Here is an 18,990-nt window from a genome sequence, read left to right on the forward strand (position 1 = left end):
TCATCTACTCACGCTGTGTCCACACAAATAACAACTTCCCCACCTAATTTCATCCTAAGGTTCCCTCAAAGTGTCCCGGTTTTCAAAGGATCCCGAAATCAAAGCATCTATTAAGAATGACCTTCGTTCCTCTTTCAGAGCCACCTGTCTTCAGCATCTCCTTGCTAACGTGTGTTTATCTGAGCAGCAGCTCTTCAGAGTGTGTCATCTCCAAGTCCCATTTGCTGCCAGTAATGAGACCATAAATCATATATTGATGTGTCTCTCACTGGCATGCCACGTAGCAGAGATTTCGCTGCTGGACTAATGCATCATATTAGCTCTACAACATCTACAAAGATACATGTTGGTGTGCGTGTGTGTGTGTGTGTGTGTGTGTGTGTGTGTGTGTACTTGTATTTCTTACTTTGTGGGTCCCAGTCACCGGGAGCACACCAACGGTATGGGGTCCAACAACGTTGTGGGGCCCAAAATGGTGGGCCCCACACCGATTTCAACGTAAACTGCCTCAGTAGCCTCTGCTGATATGCCTCATGCTTTTTTTTCACTTTCCCCACAAGGTAATAAAAACCAGTTTTGAGTGTGTAAGTGTGTATGCTCTCTATCGCCCCTGTAGCTGGGAACGTGGTATTGCAGCAGATACACACTCCCGGATGTGTGTGTGGCTTTAGCCAATGAGAAAGGCCCACGGAGAGGGAGGGAGGAGCCGTGTAGTTTTATTGGATGCGCCCACGCACTCACGCACTGACGCACTGACGCACACTGTTTCTGGGTTGTAATCTTTAATTCCTCATGTTTTGACTCTGTTTCAACGGAAGAAACACTTCATGTAGACTAAGCAATAATTTGCTGTAATCCTATAGTATTTAACTAAACATTTGATATAGTTTCATGTGTATTTCTAGTCGTGTGAACAGAATAATGCTTAATGAAGTAACGTTAAGGTTTTAATCAGATGGCTAACATTAGCTGCTAAAAGCCCACGGACACGGTCAAGGACGGCATTTTAAACCGGAAGTTCCACGCGCTTCGACTCTGAACACACTCTCTTCATGTGAGAAAGAGGTAAGTGAAGTTATTTGACTTTGTACATGATATTCGTTTCAATTCTTACTCAATTTCGTAGCGCAACTAACGTTAAATGATAGTTAATGATGTAGCATTTTATTCAGATCGATAGATGATAATGTTATGAGCTGGTGATGCTATTTATAGATCGATAGCTGATAATGGCGGCTGCGTAAGAAGCATTTTATTGCATTACATGATAATTTGACTCCGTTTGCTTTATAGTTTTGCAAAAATCCACTAATGTATTGGTTTGACGCTTATATTTTAATTGAGCAGACATGATTGCAGATCGTGTGCAGCTGACAGACTAACTTAACTGTTTATTGATCTATCTTACAATATTTACAATATGCCTGAATAATCTAATTATCGTTTCTGTTTTATATCTGTTGTCTGGCCTGTGCAAGCTACATTTAGATCTTAAACCACTGAATATTAACGTTACATTACTTGAAATTGTTTGATTTAATTATTTTTTTTGTTTCCCCATGATAATGTAATTGATTTTTATTGTGTATGTAATTATTTTCAGCACCATAATGTTGAAAAGGAAGACGAGGATAAGGCCTGTTGATGATGCCAGGACACACATTCTGTCTTTTAGGGACAAACCTGGGTTTACGGAATGATTTATCGATAGTAACAAAGGTATGGGACAGCATATTACACATTAATTTCTTAGTACTGATCGTTTGCATACGCTTACATGATAATCCATGTCTTTGTAGTTGGAAAATGATAAATTAGCATTGGTTTTGTAAAAGTGTCCACATTGTGTGTTAATAACCTGAATCATTAGGGGTGGAACAGTACACAGAAGTCACGATTCGGTTCAGACATTACGGTTCGGTAGGAGTTCGGTACAATGGAGGGAAAAGCAAAACAAAAATGCAGAAATTTTTTATTGTGCATGTCTGAGGCTGTACCATAGTGTCATACGGTCTCTCCCCTGAGCTAGCTGCAACAGCCTGCCCTGAAGTGTGTAAAGTAAGATGTAAACAAGACAATCAGCTATAAAACTGAAAATAAAGCATCTCTTATTTATGCGAGGGCGCGTGGCAAAAATGTCGTCATTGCGGTGTTGGCGGTCGTGCGCGTTGGGTGTGCAATAGGGCTGCAACTAACGATTATTTTGATAATCGATTAATCGGACGATTATTTTTTCGATTAATCGATTAATCGGATAGGTTTTTTAAATTCAATTTGATTTTTGTTTATAACTAAATAAAACCCTAAATCAGGGTATTTATGTGTAAAAGTGTACTTTAAAAAGTGCAAAAGCCACACATTGAGTTTTACTAATATAATCTTTAATTTTTACATTTTAAACCCCAAACACAAAAGTTTGTCCAGTTTTTAAACAGTAAAACTTCTTTAAATATCCAAAATATAAATAAACAAAACAAAATATTGAGTTGCGCTGCTCATATAAACTTCACATTATGAAATTAGGACACAAACATGTTTGTAATAAGATATTAAGCAGCAGATTTTGAATTCCAATGTAGAATGCGATCTGTTATTTCTTGATAACAGACCGCTGCGAAGTATAACACACCAGAAAAACAGAGCGTTGCTATGGACGCAGGATTCTAACCGTAGAGACGGAACGGAGTATTTTCTTTAGCGGAAGCAATACAATCATTTTTAAATCAATAAACTCCTTTTTAAATCAATATTTTGTGTAAAATTATTGATTTATTTGGTGGGTAGCCATGTAATAAGCGGGATTATCCCTTACATAGTAGTAGACAAATGCTATAAAAAGAGAGCGGAATGGAGGTACGCAGCTGACAACAGGCTTGATTAAAAGTACAGGAAAAATGATGTATTACTGCACAAGCATTCGCTGAAAACCACTGACTACAGTGACTAAAAAACAATATTTTACTGCTGCTGTTATTAACTGCCTTTATATTTAGTGCTTCACTTTGTAAATACCATTTAATTTAACCTATTTATGCGGTAGCGCTATTTTAATCCATCACTTATGTTGCGAGCGAACTGATTGCGCAACCTGATGCTCGATACAAAATAGATCTAGTGTGACTGTCCCGAAGTTAGTAAACAAAGCTGTTTACACTGTAGTATTGAATTAAACTAGACTATACCATTTTCACATCATCATATAATGAGAATATACAGTTTTTGCTTGCCGTGCTGATGTTTCTCTCCGATTACTCTCTGCCATTTCGCGTGACTGCGTTGTCATGAAAGGGACGTCATCAGTAACGCTCCCCGTGACGTGAGCAGACCAACTAATCGACAATGACATTCGTTGACAACGATTTTCATAATCGATTATTATCGATTAGTTGTTGCAGCCCTAGTGTGCAAGGCCACATTTCGCGTAGGGCTATCACGATAACTGCAATATTGTATTACCGCTCTACTGACAAGCCAACCGCAGAGGAATTCAAGTAACCACAGCAACCGCGATATTTGCGTTTTCTTTTTTCATAAGGCTACACCCTTCTTGATTTGAACTTTGTGCATGTGTATTGAATGTTAAATAAGTTAATAATGATAATAAGACATGGTGATCATGGTTTTATCGTGGTGATTTGTACAGAGGCTTCGTGGAGTTGCACTTAAGCCTAAACGGACAGTGAATGAGAGAGATCGACTGAGCGCGTGCGATTACCTGCGTCTGTCTTTGAGGTCAAGTCATATTCGTGAAAAGGTTGCCGTGTCCAAGGAAAGTTAAATATTTGTCCTGTCATCCTTTGAACGTTTAAAATAAAGGGTATTTACCATGAATGGCATCAGCGACATCGCTGGTCAGCATCCACAGCGCGAGGAACTCGCGGTCGCGGGAAACAAAACTCAGTGAGTCACGCATTGAATCAATGCCATTTATCTCTATGAAGCTTCAGCATTTCCCATGCGACGCATTGCTGGTCAGCTGAGCCTTGAAAAGTGGAGCTCAAAGTTAAAAATAATTAACCTTGTTTCATTACTATCTTTTAATGAATCAATCAGCGTTTTTGAACGTGTTGTTGAATGAATGGTTTAATGACTCACTCAACGACAGTCCGTTGCCGTAACAACTGCGCGCTGAGTGACAGGCTTTCAATGCGCAGAGACGCTTTTTAGTTTCGGTTTGTTGTTTACTTAAAATGTTCTCGCTTTTGTGCATACTGACCACATCGTGACACTTATTTATATAGCAACAAATACATCTAAATAAATTAATAAATGCGGTAAAACCGCATATCGCGCTATTGGCCCACTGAAAATTACCGCAAGGGAAAATCCTTCACCGCGACAGCCCTAATTTTGCGTGGCGGTGTGCAGTGCACGGTTTTTTAGTGTGCACGGCTCCGCATCCGAAGACGCACAACTTCGAGCCGAATCTGGCCAAGCATGTACATCTCACAGCACCGGCAGCCAGTTCTTGCATCTAAATGAGTTGCTTAATGTACATTAACAAAATAGCAGACATAAGCCCTTTAAATAAAAATAAATAGCCATGTTTTATAAAAAGGTTCACAAAACTAAATACAAATGTTTAGAAATTATGTAAGATAACGTTAATTTAGTTGTAGGTTACGTTCTCATATCCATTTTCTTCTAATGTCACGGAATAATCTGGTTTCCTGCTTTACACGATTCTTTTGTAGTGTGGTTTTGGTGTACTAAAGGTGTTGTTGTAGGCTACTAAAATAAACATTCACTAGTGTACCTTATTTCTCACCGCTGATTCCTGATGGACAGTTACACCGAGTCGCACCCTGTCATTTCAAAGAATAGTACACCGGCGAACGCAAAGTATAAATGCCTCGTCCATTTGGGGAGGCGCGCGCGCGCGGTCAGCGGAGGCTCGCGAAAGTATAAACAAACCTAGCCTAAGGCGGGGCTACAGATTAGGTGTCCCTAAAGAACCTGCGTATCTAACAGTAGTTCTGCATTACATTAATTCATTTGAACGCGAGTTTTATTTATTTTTATACTGTGTATTCTGTGTGTAAATTCATGCACCGAACCATGACACCCGTACCGATTTGGTTCTAGGGATGCACCGATCCACATTTTTTCACTTCCGATCTGATCCCGATACCTGAATTTGGATATCGGCCGATACCGATACTATTCCGATACCAGAGCTGTGTTTGCTTTAATATTATTATTATTATTATTATTATTATTATTATCATTATTGTTTATTTTATATGATGCTGAAATAAACTTCTCTCAACAGGCAAGTGTGATATGTACGTATACGCATGTATGTCCCAAAAGGCAACTTGAGAAGTATAAGGTCAGAAAAGGAAGTCAGAAAAACAGGAAATCCTGTTAACAGGAAAAATCCCATTCTGAAAACAAATATACAACTGTAAGGGTTTCAAATTGATTGTCATGTCAATATTTATTACATTCCCAAAATGTCAAATACTTGAGTCTTGAAATATAAGAAAAGTGCAAGTGTAATGTTAAACATCTTACACACACACTATCTAAAGGGTGATCCTCGTTCCGATGCGGTAACTCTCTCGATGAATGCTCGATCAACATCAGCCATCTTGCAAACAGACAAGCGGATTTCGCCTCAGACGTAGGGTTGGGTATCGTTTTAATTTTAACCATTCCGGTTCTGCTTATCGAATCCGGTTCTTAACGATTCTTGGTTTCAATTTCAATATTTATTGGAGAGAAAAAAGAGAGCAAATACTTGTAAAAATTCTACCTTTTATTCTTGTCACATTTAGGCTATTACCAGTAAAACTGTGACAATGCAAAGTATTTATATTTATAATACTTTAAGGAATTATCATGAAAAGCAAAAACATGAACATAAAATATGTAACAGAAGTAAAGACGTTACATCATCAGATGTAGAATCAGCAATTCTTTTGAAGAAAAATCAGCATGTCTGCCTTCTCTGGAACGAGAATCATTCATTCAAAAGATTCGTTCAGAAATGGTGAATCATCCATTAACTAAACAAGTATTTATGGAGTATCAAACAAGTATTCATTCAAAAAAATACATTTAATAGACTCGACTCGTATTAATTGTCTGATGAGGCTCAGCTCCCTCCTACTTTCACTCACTCCTACGAGTCTACATCCCTACCAGACACCTACGATCGGTCAACGAGCGACGTCTCGTGGTTCCATCACAGAAAGCCACAAAATCACTTTCCAGAACATTCTCATTCACAGTTCCATGCTGGTGGAACGCTCTCCCCACCCTCATCCGGAATGCAGAATCCCTGACAACATTCAAAAGACAGCTGAAAACCAATCTCTTCCGTGAGCACTTAACCTTATAGAAAAAAAATAAAAAAAAAAATAAAAAAAAAAAATAAAAAAGTTTTCCTTTCCCTTTGTAACATCACTTATCAGGCTTATGCTACTCTGAATAATACCTGAACTTCGTACTTTGAGCACTTCTTGCGTTGTTGTTGCTTTTGCCTCTTTATGATGACTCGCTGAATTTTGTCCTAATCTGTAAGTCGCTTTGGAGAAAGGCGTCTGCTAAATGACTAAATGTAAATGTAAATGTAAATGTGATGCTGTCTTGCTCTGCGGTGTTTCCAGTGTGAAGTATTTCCACACAGCGGACATGTTGGCTAACCGCAAACTGCGGAATGGATTTCCTGAGCGGGGGCGTGTCTCATAACGCTGTGTCTCATTGAGCTGCGCCTCCGTTCGGGAAATCCAAATCCAAAGCTAGCAGACTAGCTGGCGGGAATCACTTTTGGAGTCATTTCAGCAGACAACGTTAAAGTGCAGACATGACTCATGGATATCGGATATCTCCGCAGGTTGGATCGGGAAAATCCGATGCGTGAATTACGCTGGTATCGGTCCCGATACCGATACTGGATCGGATCGGCCCCATCCCTAAATACGAATACATGTACCGCTCCACCCCTATGAATCATAGCTCCAACTTCTGTTGATTATCAGGATGTCTGCCAATCTTTAAGTTTTTAATTTGTTAATGTACAAATAATGCCTTAATTAGCATTTCAATGTCTTAAATCAAAGTTTCAAAGATCTTAAAATGCTAAATTGCAATGAACCATGACAGGCAGCCCTCTGTGTGCACACAATCGAAGCGTGTGTACTGAAAAGTCTTCTGTCAGCGCTAGGGCTGAACGATTAATTGCATTTACGATAATATCGCGATATGATGAAACGCGATTTAACCGCAAAAGCTGCGATTAAACTTTGGTCACGTGACACGCGTCAGCAGTAAAGCAGTCTGCACTACGCCTACGGAGGAAGCATCAACTTGGCACGCTACACATAGACCTGGCATAGGCTACAGGAAAGAACAGTTTGTGTTTAATTTATGTGATATTGTGTTATAGATTCTCTCCAACGATTTTGTATCTATTCAGATAATTCAGAATAGAGTCTGATCTTAGTTTTAAACACAGATAGCCTACGTGATGACGCTGCGTGTGCTTTATAAACAACAATATTCTGCTTGCTTCTAATTCCTCTGTCTCACACACACGCACACACGACACCACTCGAACCTTCCGAAAAATAATCTTTCATAAAGTTCGGAGAAGTTGAAGCGAATTACAAGGACATTCGCGGGCTGCATTGCACAAGATGCGCTATAAGATACGCATCACGCGTGCTTTGCTTGATGTTACTCTTGTAGTCTCGCCCGCCGGCGCCGGTATTTTCCTTACAAATGCTCTACGAAGGCATCATATGTCTTTTGGAATACAGTTGGCTTATATATTAAAAATATGAAAATCACTGACAGAAGCTGCTTTCAGTTTCAAATACTCACGCGCGCTTTGCGAAGAGCGCTTGAGCATGCGGCTGTGAGCGACTCCGTCTACGTGGTGAAATGTACTTGCATCTCAAAATGCTTTTATGACGCGAAATTAATGTAAACGCAGTTAAGTTATTTTAACAGACAGGACAAACCACATCTTATATTTCAAAAGAGATGAAAACGTTCAGACAGCCTACCCTTAAATACTGAAAGCACTCATTGTTTATTGCTTGTAATGTTTTTAATGTTTTTATTTGATTTGCTTTTATGTTTTGGAGCTATATTAGTTAAAATTCTTAACATATAGTTGTATTATTTAGTTTTTTTTAATGTGTATTTCTTTTTAAAAGTACTTATAATTATAAATATTTTAAGTTTTATAAAAAAAAAAGATTCCCATCCTATTTTACAGTGATGTATTGCTTGTTTTTGTTGAAATAATAGAAAAGATAAAGAGCTTAAAAATAATCGCATATTAAATCGCAATCGCAATATTGGTAAAAATAATCGCAATTAGATTATTTTCCAAAATCGTTCAGCCCTAGTCAGCGCTCAAGCATCCGCTTCAGTTCTTCTGCGCTTTACCCATTAAATACACACATTCATCTTAAATGTATGTAAAAAATGATTATCTATGCATAGCTATGTGATCTCATATATGCATGATCTGTTTCTTAGAACTTTTTGTCTGATTTCCAGGAGCCAAAGCAGCAGACTTCTGTTCTAGAGACCAAAACATCCCTAACAGATCACTCTTCCCATGATGCCTCCATCAAATATGCTTTTGTCACGCAGGTAAAGGAATAATGTCGACTCTGTCATCACAATCTATTCTAGTCTTGCCCTCATGCTGCATGTCAAGCGCTCACACACACACATTTCTAGTCTAGGCCTTATGGGGCCCTCCCCTCAAATGAATGAATTCACAGTTAAGCTCACACACACACACCATTCCAGTCTAGGCCTTATGGGGCCCTCACACACACACACATTTCTAGTCTAGGCCTTATGGGGCCCTCCCCTCAAATGAATGAATTCAGTTAAGCTCACACACACACACATTTCCAGTCTAGGCCATATGGGGCCCTGACGTATGGATCTCACTCTTAGTGATTTTACATCATTGGGACAACACCTGTCAATATTTAAAGTAGTGTAATTGCAGGTGTAATTCAACACTGATCAAGCTGCTGCATGTTCAGAATGAGTATTTTGGATGTAATGCATTGCAACATCTTATTTGTTGCTGTGACACTTGCTGTTACCTCTAGAAAAGACAAATGTATGCTCTTATATTTCAGCTGTGCTAGATGAGAAACTGTTTTCACATGAGCTAACTTTTGTTACCTTTGGTTTCTGTTGTTTTTTGTCTGATTTCCAGGAGCCAAAGCAACAGACTTCTGTTATAGAGACCAAAACATCCCTAACAGATCACTCTTCCCATGATGCCTCCAACAAAGATGCTGTCGTCACGCAGGTAAAGGAGTAATGTTGACTGTCATCCCAATCTATTCTAGTCTTGCCCTCATGCTGCATGTCAAGCACTCACACACACGTTTCCAGTCTAGGCCTTATGGGGCCCTTCCCTCAAATGAATGAATTCACAGTTAAGCTCACACACACACACATTTCCAGTCTAGGCCTTATGGGGCCCCCCCACACACACACACATTTCCAGTCTAGGCCATATGGGGCCCTGACGTATGGATCTCACTCTTAGTGATTTTACATCATTGGGACAACACCTGTCAATATTTAAAGTAGTGTAATTGCAGGTGTAATTCAACACTGATCAAGCTGCTGCATGTTCAGAATGAGTATTTTGGATGTAATGCATTGCAACATCTTATTTGTTGCTGTGACACTTGCTGTTACCTCTAGAAAAGACAAATGTATGCTCTTATATTTCAGCTGTGCTAGATGAGAAACTGTTTTCACATGAGCTAACTTTTGTTACCTTTGGTTTCTGTTGTTTTTTGTCTGATTTCCAGGAGCCAAAGCAACAGACTTCTGTTATAGAGACCAAAACATCCCTAACAGATCACTCTTCCCATGATGCCTCCAACAAAGATGCTGTCGTCACGCAGGTAAAGGAGTAATGTTGACTGTCATCACAATCTATTCTAGTCTTGCCCTCATGCTGCATGTCAAGCGCTCACACACACACACGTTTCCAGTCTAGGCCTTATGGGGCCCTTCCCTCAAATGAATGAATTCACAGTTAAGCTCACACACACACACATTTCCAGTCTAGGCCTTATGGGGCCCCCCCACACACACACACATTTCCAGTCTAGGCCATATGGGGCCCTGACGTATGGATCTCACTCTTAGTGATTTTACATCATTGGGACAACACCTGTCAATATTTAAAGTAGTGTAATTGCAGGTGTAATTCAACACTGATCAAGCTGCTGCATGTTCAGAATGAGTATTTTGGATGTAATGCATTGCAACATCTTATTTGTTGCTGTGACACTTGCTGTTACCTCTAGAAAAGACAAATGTATGCTCTTATATTTCAGCTGTGCTAGATGAGAAACTGTTTTCACATGAGCTAACTTTTGTTACCTTTGGTTTCTGTTGTTTTTTGTCTGATTTCCAGGAGCCAAAGCAACAGACTTCTGTTATAGAGACCAAAACATCCCTAACAGATCACTCTTCCCATGATGCCTCCAACAAAGATGCTGTCGTCACGCAGGTAAAGGAGTAATGTTGACTGTCATCACAATCTATTCTAGTCTTGCCCTCATGCTGCATGTCAAGCACTCACACACACGTTTCCAGTCTAGGCCTTATGGGGCCCTTCCCTCAAATGAATGAATTCACAGTTAAGCTCACACACACACACATTTCCAGTCTAGGCCTTATGGGGCCCCCCCACACACACACACACACATTTCCAGTCTAGGCCATATGGGGCCCTGACGTATGGATCTCACTCTTAGTGATTTTACATCATTGGGACAACACCTGTCAATATTTAAAGTAGTGTAATTGCAGGTGTAATTCAACACTGATCAAGCTGCTGCATGTTCAGAATGAGTATTTTGGATGTAATGCATTGCAACATATTATTTGTTGCTGTGACACTTGCTGTTACCTCTAGAAAAGACAAATGTATGCTCTTATATTTCAGCTGTGCTAGATGAGAAACTGTTTTCACATGAGCTAACTTTTGTTACCTTTGGTTTCTGTTGTTTTTTGTCTGATTTCCAGGAGCCAAAGCAACAGATTTCTGTTATAGAGACCAAAACATCCCTAACAGATCACTCTTCCCATGATGCCTCCAACAAAGATGCTGTCGTCACGCAGGTAAAGGAGTAATGTCGACTGTCATCACAATCTATTCTAGTCTTGCCCTCATGCTGCATGTCAAGCGCTCACACACACACACGTTTCCAGTCTAGGCCTTATGGGGCCCTTCCCTCAAATGAATGAATTCACAGTTAAGCTCACACACACACAATTCCAGTCTAGGCCTTATGGGGCCCCCCCACACACACACACATTTCCAGTCTAGGCCTTATGGGGCCCTGACGTATGGATCTCACTCTTAGTGATTTTACATCATTGGGACAACACCTGTCAATATTTAAAGTAGTGTAATTGCAGGTGTAATTCAACACTGATCAAGCTGCTGCATGTTCAGAATGAGTATTTTGGATGGAATGCATTGCAACAACTTATTTGTTGCTGTGACACTTGCTGTTACCTCTAGAAAACATGAGTGTATGCTCTTATATTTCAGCTGTGCTAGATGAGAAACTGTTTTCACATGAGCTAACTTTTGTTAACTTTGGTTTCTGTTGTTTTTTTTGTCTAATTTCCAGGAGCCAAAGCAGCAGACTTCTGTTCTAGAGACCAAAACATCCCTAACAGATCACTCTTCCCATGATGCCTCCAACAAAGATGCTGTCGTCACGCAGGTAAAGTAGTAATGTCGACTCTGTCATCACAATCTATTCTAGTCTTGCCCTCATGCTCTACATGTCAAGCGCTCACACACACACATTTCTAGCCTAGGCCTTATGGGGCCCTCACACGCATTTCTAGTATAGGCCTTATGGGGCCCTGCCCTCAAACGAATGAATTCACAGTTAAGCTCACACACATACCATTCCAGTCTAGGCCTTATGGGGCCCCCACATACACACACATTTCCAGTCTAGGCCTTATGGGGCCCCCACATACACACACATTTCCAGTCTAGGCCTTATGGGGCCCTCCCCTCAAACGAATGAATTCACAGTTAAGCTCACACACACCATTCCAGTCTAGGCCTTATGGGGCCCCCACATACACACACATTTCCAGTCTAGGCCTTATGGGGCCCTCACGTATGGATCTCACTCTTAGTGATTTTACATCATTGGGACAACACCTGTCAATATTTAAACTAGTGTAATTGCAGGTGTAATTCAACACTGATCAAGCTGCTGCATGTTCAGAATGAGTATTTTGGATGGAATGCATTGCAACATCGTATTTGTTGCTGTGACACTTGCTGTTACCTCTAGAAAAGATGAGTGTATGCTCTTACTGTCTATATGGAGCATCGGCAAGATAAGATATGTCAATGATGCTTAGGATCTGTTGCGTACCAGCTACTTCATCATTGTCTTATCAGTCATTTCTCCTTAAGGCCCGATATACTTCAAGCGAAATCGAATAACGAACTGTGACGTCATTCAACAAAATCAGGCCATAACAAAGTTTGTTTTGGGATTTCAAAGCGAACTTTCCAGAAAAGTTTGCTCGGGCTGGTAAACACCATCGTACTACCGTTGGTCCGTGGCGATTGCGTAATAGGTAGGTGTGCGTGGTAGGGATGGACTCTGAGTACTCGCAAATGACAGCGACGATCAATCATGAAAACGATGATCGCGATGTGACTAGTATTAAGTCTTTTTTTTTTTTCTCTAAGGAAAGTTAAAAAGCACAGCATTGTCCATCTATAAATCGTTCTCTTTTAGAACAGTAGATAGTATTTGATAAGTAATAGAATATAATTGAATAGAACAGAGTAGAAATTTTTGACCTCAACATACTGAAGAAGAGGGCAGGTTTTATTGTTATAGTCATTTTGTATACTCTTGACAGATTGCAGTTTCAGTTTTACAACTCATTCATATTCTATTACTTGCCGTTTTAGAGACTGTTGACATGGATGGGTGTTCACAAGAAAAATTTGGTTATGAAAGATATCTCAATTAAATTAGACAATTAAATGTAGATGTTATTGCACAATATTTATGGGATTCCACATATTTGGTTGTTGCATTAATATAACCTTTTAGTTAATTTATAGTTGACATGTTTTAGACATGCTGCCTGTTGCATGTGGGGAATGTTTGACATTGTTTCCAGTTAATTGTGTGGTACAGTAAGCTACACCACAGGTATAGTAGACGATCCAAAGGTAGACGATCTCCTCAACGTTCTCATCCCATTGCTTCAGGGCTATTGCCACTGTAATGTGTTCTGTAAGTTGCTTTGGGGAGAAAGTATCTGCCAAGGGCATACATTTAAATTGTGCTCCCAGTGTGAGTGCAAGTATGATTAAACCCGGCTCTCTCTACCACTGTATTGTAGAATTATGGAACCATGTGAAATTTGTTCAATTCGATTTGTTTATTTGTATAGCGCTTTTCACAATACATATCATCTGCAAGACTCGTGCCGTATACTGAATATTTATAAACTTGTACTGTTGATCATTGCTCTTGGTCACCATGACACAAATGTTATGCATGATAGATCCTAATCCAGTCAGTGTTGCTTACATTTTGATTTATCTTTCTTTAATAAACTTTTTTTTTTCTTTGCACTCAGATGACTTTATTCCAGAAGCACAGGAGACTGAAGTTGAGGACAGTGTGACATCCACACAAGAACCTACTTCCACGCTGCATTCCCAATACCAGAGAAAGTCGGCAAAAAAGAGAGGTGAGCTTAGAAATGTTAAGTAGATTGATTGTCCCGTTCGTCTTGAAGACACAAGCTTTATTCTGAATTATATTATTTGATCAAATCTTTACTCTTGATCACTGTACATTGATAGCTGTCACAATAGGTATGTTTACACAGTCTAATATTCTGATTATATTTGGTTTACAACCTCAAACAGAATTATTGAGCGTAAGGTTTAAAGGGATACTTTACCCCAAAATTTTTATTGTCATTTACTCACCTTCATGTTGTTCCAAACCTGTATGAGTTTTTCTTCTGCTGAACACAGAAGACATTTTAAAGAATGGGGGTAACCAGACAATTGATGGCACCACTGACTTCTATAGTATTTTTTTCCTAATTTGAACGTCAGTGGTGCCGTCAACTCTCTGGTTACCCACATTCTTTAAAATGTCTTCTGTGTTCAGAAGAAAGAAACTCATACAGGTTTGGAACAACATGTGGGTGAGTAAATGATGACAGAATTTTTGGGTTAAACATTTTCATTATATGATCAAAAGGAAAATTGTACTATGTAAATGTATAACACTTTGCTTAGATTTCATTCTAAAAGTGTGGGATGCACAAAGGGAAGATTTTGCGTTCGCACAAAAGTTTTAATACATTCATCTGCATATAATTTCCATATGCATATTCCCATCGATGTGAGACTGCCATGTTTAACAGGACAATACGTAAAATATGAGATGCGGACTGTAAAAGTCATTGCTAATAATCCTTGTCTTGTTTTTAAAATAAAAATGTCCATAAAACAAAGTACATTTGCCAAAATTGTATAAAGTACTTTAAGTAGACGGTCTACTAATGCTGTAATGAGAGTTAGTTGACATGTAGGTGCATTGTTACTCAGTTAACAGAATGTCTAAAGGGGACCATCAAAATAAAGTGCTACCACACATTTTACTGGATTGCACTGCTTTATTATTATTATTATTATTATTATTAGTCAAAAGTTTTATTCAGAAACAAACTAAAAGTGTATTTTTAGTCTCTGAACCAAGTCAATATGGCAATGAATGGCCTGTGTGATCAATCCAATAGTCTTTCAGTTCAGATTAAGGTTTAAAAATCCTAAACTTAAGACATTAACCTAAACTTAATAACATGTTATTTTTTTGTATACTTGGGTAAAGAAACTGCTGCCAAAAGAAGCTGGACAACAGATGAATGTGCGGCAGTAGAAAGGCACCTAAGGAAATTCATTGTGAGGAGCCAAGTTCCAGGGAAAAAGGACTGTCAGCGCTGCGTTGATGCAGAAGCTCAAGCTTTAGGAAATCGAGACTGGAAGGCGGTCAAATACTTCATCAAAAATCGTATTTCTGCCATAAGAAGGAAAGTACGGGGAAATACAGGTATCTCAACGTATTGGATGCCTTCCCACTAGCATTCACATCGGGACATGTGTTCTAAGTGTTTTCAACAAAGTTGACATTTAGTTTTTCATTGTATTATCCTCTTAAAGGGTTAGTTGTCATTTACTCTCCTTTGTTATTCCAAACCCATAAGAAATTTGTTCATCTTTGGAACACAGATGAAAATATTTTGAATGAAACGAGATATTTCTGTCCCTCCATTGTTCATCCTAAACTTCAACCTCACCCTAAACTTTCAAGCTTCAGAACATTTATAAAGTAGTAGTAATCCATGTGGTTTAATACCAATTTTATGAAGTTAGGTGAATGCACTTTCACTTAATCCACTTACTTAACATTATACAACAATTACAATAACAGTGAACTGGACTTTGCATTGATGCAGCACACACAATTATACACATTTTCTGGTTAATAGGGATTCTGTTCAATGATTCAATGAGTTGTGAAACTGCAATCTGTCAAGATTATACAAAATGACTACATAAATAGCTGAATAGACTAAAATTGTCTAGTTAGTCACATTATAACAATAAAACCTGCCCTCTTCTTCAGTATGTTGAGGTCAAATACTTCTACTCTGTTCTATTCAATTCTATTCTATTACTTATCAAATACTATCTACTATTCTAAAAGAGAACGATTTATAAATGGACAATGCTGTGCTTTTTAACTTTCCTTAATAATAAAAAAGACTTCTATATCAATACCAGTCACATCAAGCTGAATTTCATCCAGATTCTTCCCCTTGTATTCTCCTAGCCGTCCCTGTTCTGTAGTCTTGAGATTCAGAACAGTCGACAGAGTAGCAATGTGTTTCCTAAGTTTTGTTGAGGTTAGCGCTTTGGGATGTTTGATATCATCACATTCATTCACAAACTGCCTAATGCAATCGGAACCCCTCAAGTAATGGACAGAGAGCGGCAATGCAAACAAGTATCCGTTTTCACTCAGTACTCCACATTCTTCTCGCTTTTCAGAGTATCGAGCGATTCTCTCATGACCGGGGTAAGGAGAACAGGAACTTTCCTCCCTCTCTTTCCTACTATGGCAATCCGAACAAAATGTTTGCAAAGCTTCTGCTCCAGTGCTGTAAGTGCTAGGTTAACATCTTCGTGTGTTTCTGATGTATCCTTCTGCTCTGCGTCGGTTGAAGAGGATAACTTGCGCCAGGGTCACTTTAGCAACGTCCTTCCAGTTCAAGGGAGAAGGCTCTTCTTGCAGGGCATTCAATTGCTTCTGCTGTTTCTCAGACAAATAGCAATGCAGTCTGTGGACATCCTGTGTGAATGGTAGAATCTGAGGAGAATTCCACTTGGTCTGGTTAAGCTGAGTTAGCGCTTGACTTGCAATGTCAAATTTCCTACTTTCTTGGTATAGCAGTGCACATTCCTCAGCATCTTTGGCAGTCTGTTGATCTTTCATCTTCAATCCTTCAGATTTGATAAACATGGCTAAAGCATGCAAGCCATGTCCAACTTTGCGAGCAAGAGACGGACGTTTATATTTGCCAGTTTCATCATTGAGTCCAGCTAGGCATCTTGCAGCCCGAGACATGACTACTTTTCAGGCTTTATGAGTTCTTTGATCCAACAATTGCAACAACTGTAAACTGGACTTTGCATTGATGCAGCACACACAATTATACACATTTTCTGGTTAAAAGGGATTCTTTGCCTCATATGCCCTTTTCCTTGTTTGTTGTATATCGTTTTGCCCTGTTTTTGTGCTGTTGTTGATCTCACGTAATACATCATCCACAAATGCAATAACTGTGAACTGGACTTTTGCATCGCTGCAGCACACACAATTATACAAAATTTTTCCTGGTTACTAATGATTCTTCACCTCATATACGATTTTTCTTGTTTGTTATTTGTCGCTGTTCCCCGTTTACAAAATATGTTATTGCTGATCTCTTGCACAACATGAAATTGCAGTGTTGATTGTTCTCAACCCTGGTCCTCGAGGGCCACCGTCCTGCAGAGTTTAGCTCCAATTTGTGTTCATGAGTAAGATTCATGTGTTGATCTGTGGAAGTGAAGACAGATCTTTTTTTTTTTTTTTTTTTTTTCTTTTTTTTTTGGCACACGAAACATTGACATTGCTCCATAAAATTGGGATTAAACCTCTGGAGTCACATGGATAACTTTTTTCTTTATGAATGTTTGAAAGTTTTGGATGAACAGTTTTTAAATGGAAAGATGGAAATCTCTCAGGTTTCATTCAAATATCTTCAGTTGTGTTCTGAAGATGAACAAGTTTCTTATGGGTTTAGAATGCCTTGATGGTGAGTGAATGAAGGCAGAATGTTCATTTTTGGGGGAACTAACCCTTTAAAGTTCTTTGTTGTCTTATATTATAAAGTAGACTGGTAGATCCATTCAAATGTCTTTTTTAATTTTAAATGTTTTATACCAAAAATCAGACTGTTGACTCATGCATTGTAATGCCATGAGTTTCTTATAGCATGTTTATTACTGTTACATTGACCAAAAGCTTTATTTTTTTACCCATTTGAAATGTAAAATGTTGTCTAACCTCTTTTTGTATGGAACTGGCCATTGTGTATTACCAAATACATTTTCATTGAGGACAAATCATGTTGTAAAGTTGTTGTTTTTTAATCCAGTGTTTAGTGTAAAAATTACTCACGGTATTAGTGCTATAATTCCACAGGGTCTTAAAGTCTTTATGCATCAGATGAATAGGGAGTTTTCATGTGAAGTCCTCAATTTAGGAGTATATTATCTTAGGCTGCAGTGAACATGACTGGCTAGGAACACAACTTCATTAGAAATAAAAGAAAAATAACCATGGGACAAACAAGATCCCCTTCAGCAAAACCGCACAGTTCATTCAATGACCAATACAATGCAGACAAAGTACAGTTGGTGTCCTGCAGACTGAAGCAGGTCAGGCTGTGACCAAAATTTGAGGGCTCATTGATTTAGAAAAGTCTCTGGATTGGCTTTTTATGCCATGTTAATGGCTAAACTGATATATACCAAGGGTTCACTCTAAGCATGGCGAATCTGCTTTTAGCTATTATGCCAGCCACAGCTGGAACCAGCTTCCAGAAGAGATCAGATGTGCTCCTACAGTGGTCACATTTAAATCCAGACTCAAAACACTTCTGTTTAGCTATGCATTTACTGAATGAGCACTGTGCCGCTGTTCGTCCGACTGTTTGTACTGTACTGTATTTAATTTTTCTAAACTGTTTTAATTATTCTTATTTCTTTATTCTATTATTATTTTAATTTCTATGTAAAGCACTTCTATGCTATATAAATAAACTTGCCTTGCCAATATAGATGTGTGCAGATTAATTTAGAGGAATATACATTATAATATAAGAAAGTTTATATGGTAATCAAGGGCAAATAATAGAAGTAGTTGATGTTTTACAGATAGTGACTTTGGTCCCTTCTAAGATATAAAGATTAGAAATGTGTGTGTATCTGTGAAAGTGGACCCCACAACTCCTAAAAGTTAGATCCGGGCCCCACAAGTGACACAAAAACGCATGTGCAAACAATTTTGTTTGAATTTTGGTATATTGAAGTGATATTTCTTATTAGGAATTTTTTGTTATCTTGCTTGATTTTTTACAAGTCTGTAGAACCACTGGAAGTGGTGGACCCCACAAGTGGGCAAAAAACGGTGGTCCCCCTAATGGTAGAAAAACAAGTATGTGTGTGTGTGTGTGTGTGTGTGTGTGTGTGTGTGTGTCTTCATCCTGACCATGTCCTACACATTCCAAATGTTCATTCCACATTTGAAGCCTGGCAGAAAACAAACTACTATTGCTTAGTTGTATATT

General features: G+C 38.8%; 1 protein-coding gene across 4 annotated transcripts; it reads left to right on the plus strand.

Annotated features, from left to right (window-relative positions):
- Positions 1 to 361: 361 nt before the first annotated feature.
- On the plus strand, positions 362 to 17,764 carry LOC309473973 (uncharacterized protein). Of its 4 annotated transcripts, XM_082136268.1 has the most exons (6): positions 362 to 1,065; positions 1,604 to 1,719; positions 8,518 to 8,613; positions 9,200 to 9,295; positions 9,810 to 13,767; positions 14,925 to 17,764. In XM_082136268.1, exons 2-5 carry the CDS (start codon positions 1,645 to 1,647, stop codon positions 9,915 to 9,917), a joined length of 375 nt encoding a protein of 124 aa, XP_081992394.1. In that variant the 5' UTR covers positions 362 to 1,065; positions 1,604 to 1,644; the 3' UTR covers positions 9,918 to 13,767; positions 14,925 to 17,764. The 4 variants fall into 4 exon arrangements, 1 of the variants encoding a protein (XP_081992394.1); XR_014197143.1 differs by having other exon boundaries at positions 362 to 1,719; positions 8,518 to 11,133; positions 11,652 to 11,747; positions 13,654 to 13,767; XR_014197141.1 differs by having other exon boundaries at positions 362 to 1,719; positions 8,518 to 11,949; positions 11,991 to 13,767.
- Positions 17,765 to 18,990: the final 1,226 nt, after the last annotated feature.

The sequence above is a fragment of the Leuciscus leuciscus genome (assembly GCF_965113295.1).
Source record: "Leuciscus leuciscus genome assembly, chromosome: 14".
Classification (NCBI taxonomy): Eukaryota; Metazoa; Chordata; class Actinopteri; order Cypriniformes; family Leuciscidae; genus Leuciscus; species Leuciscus leuciscus.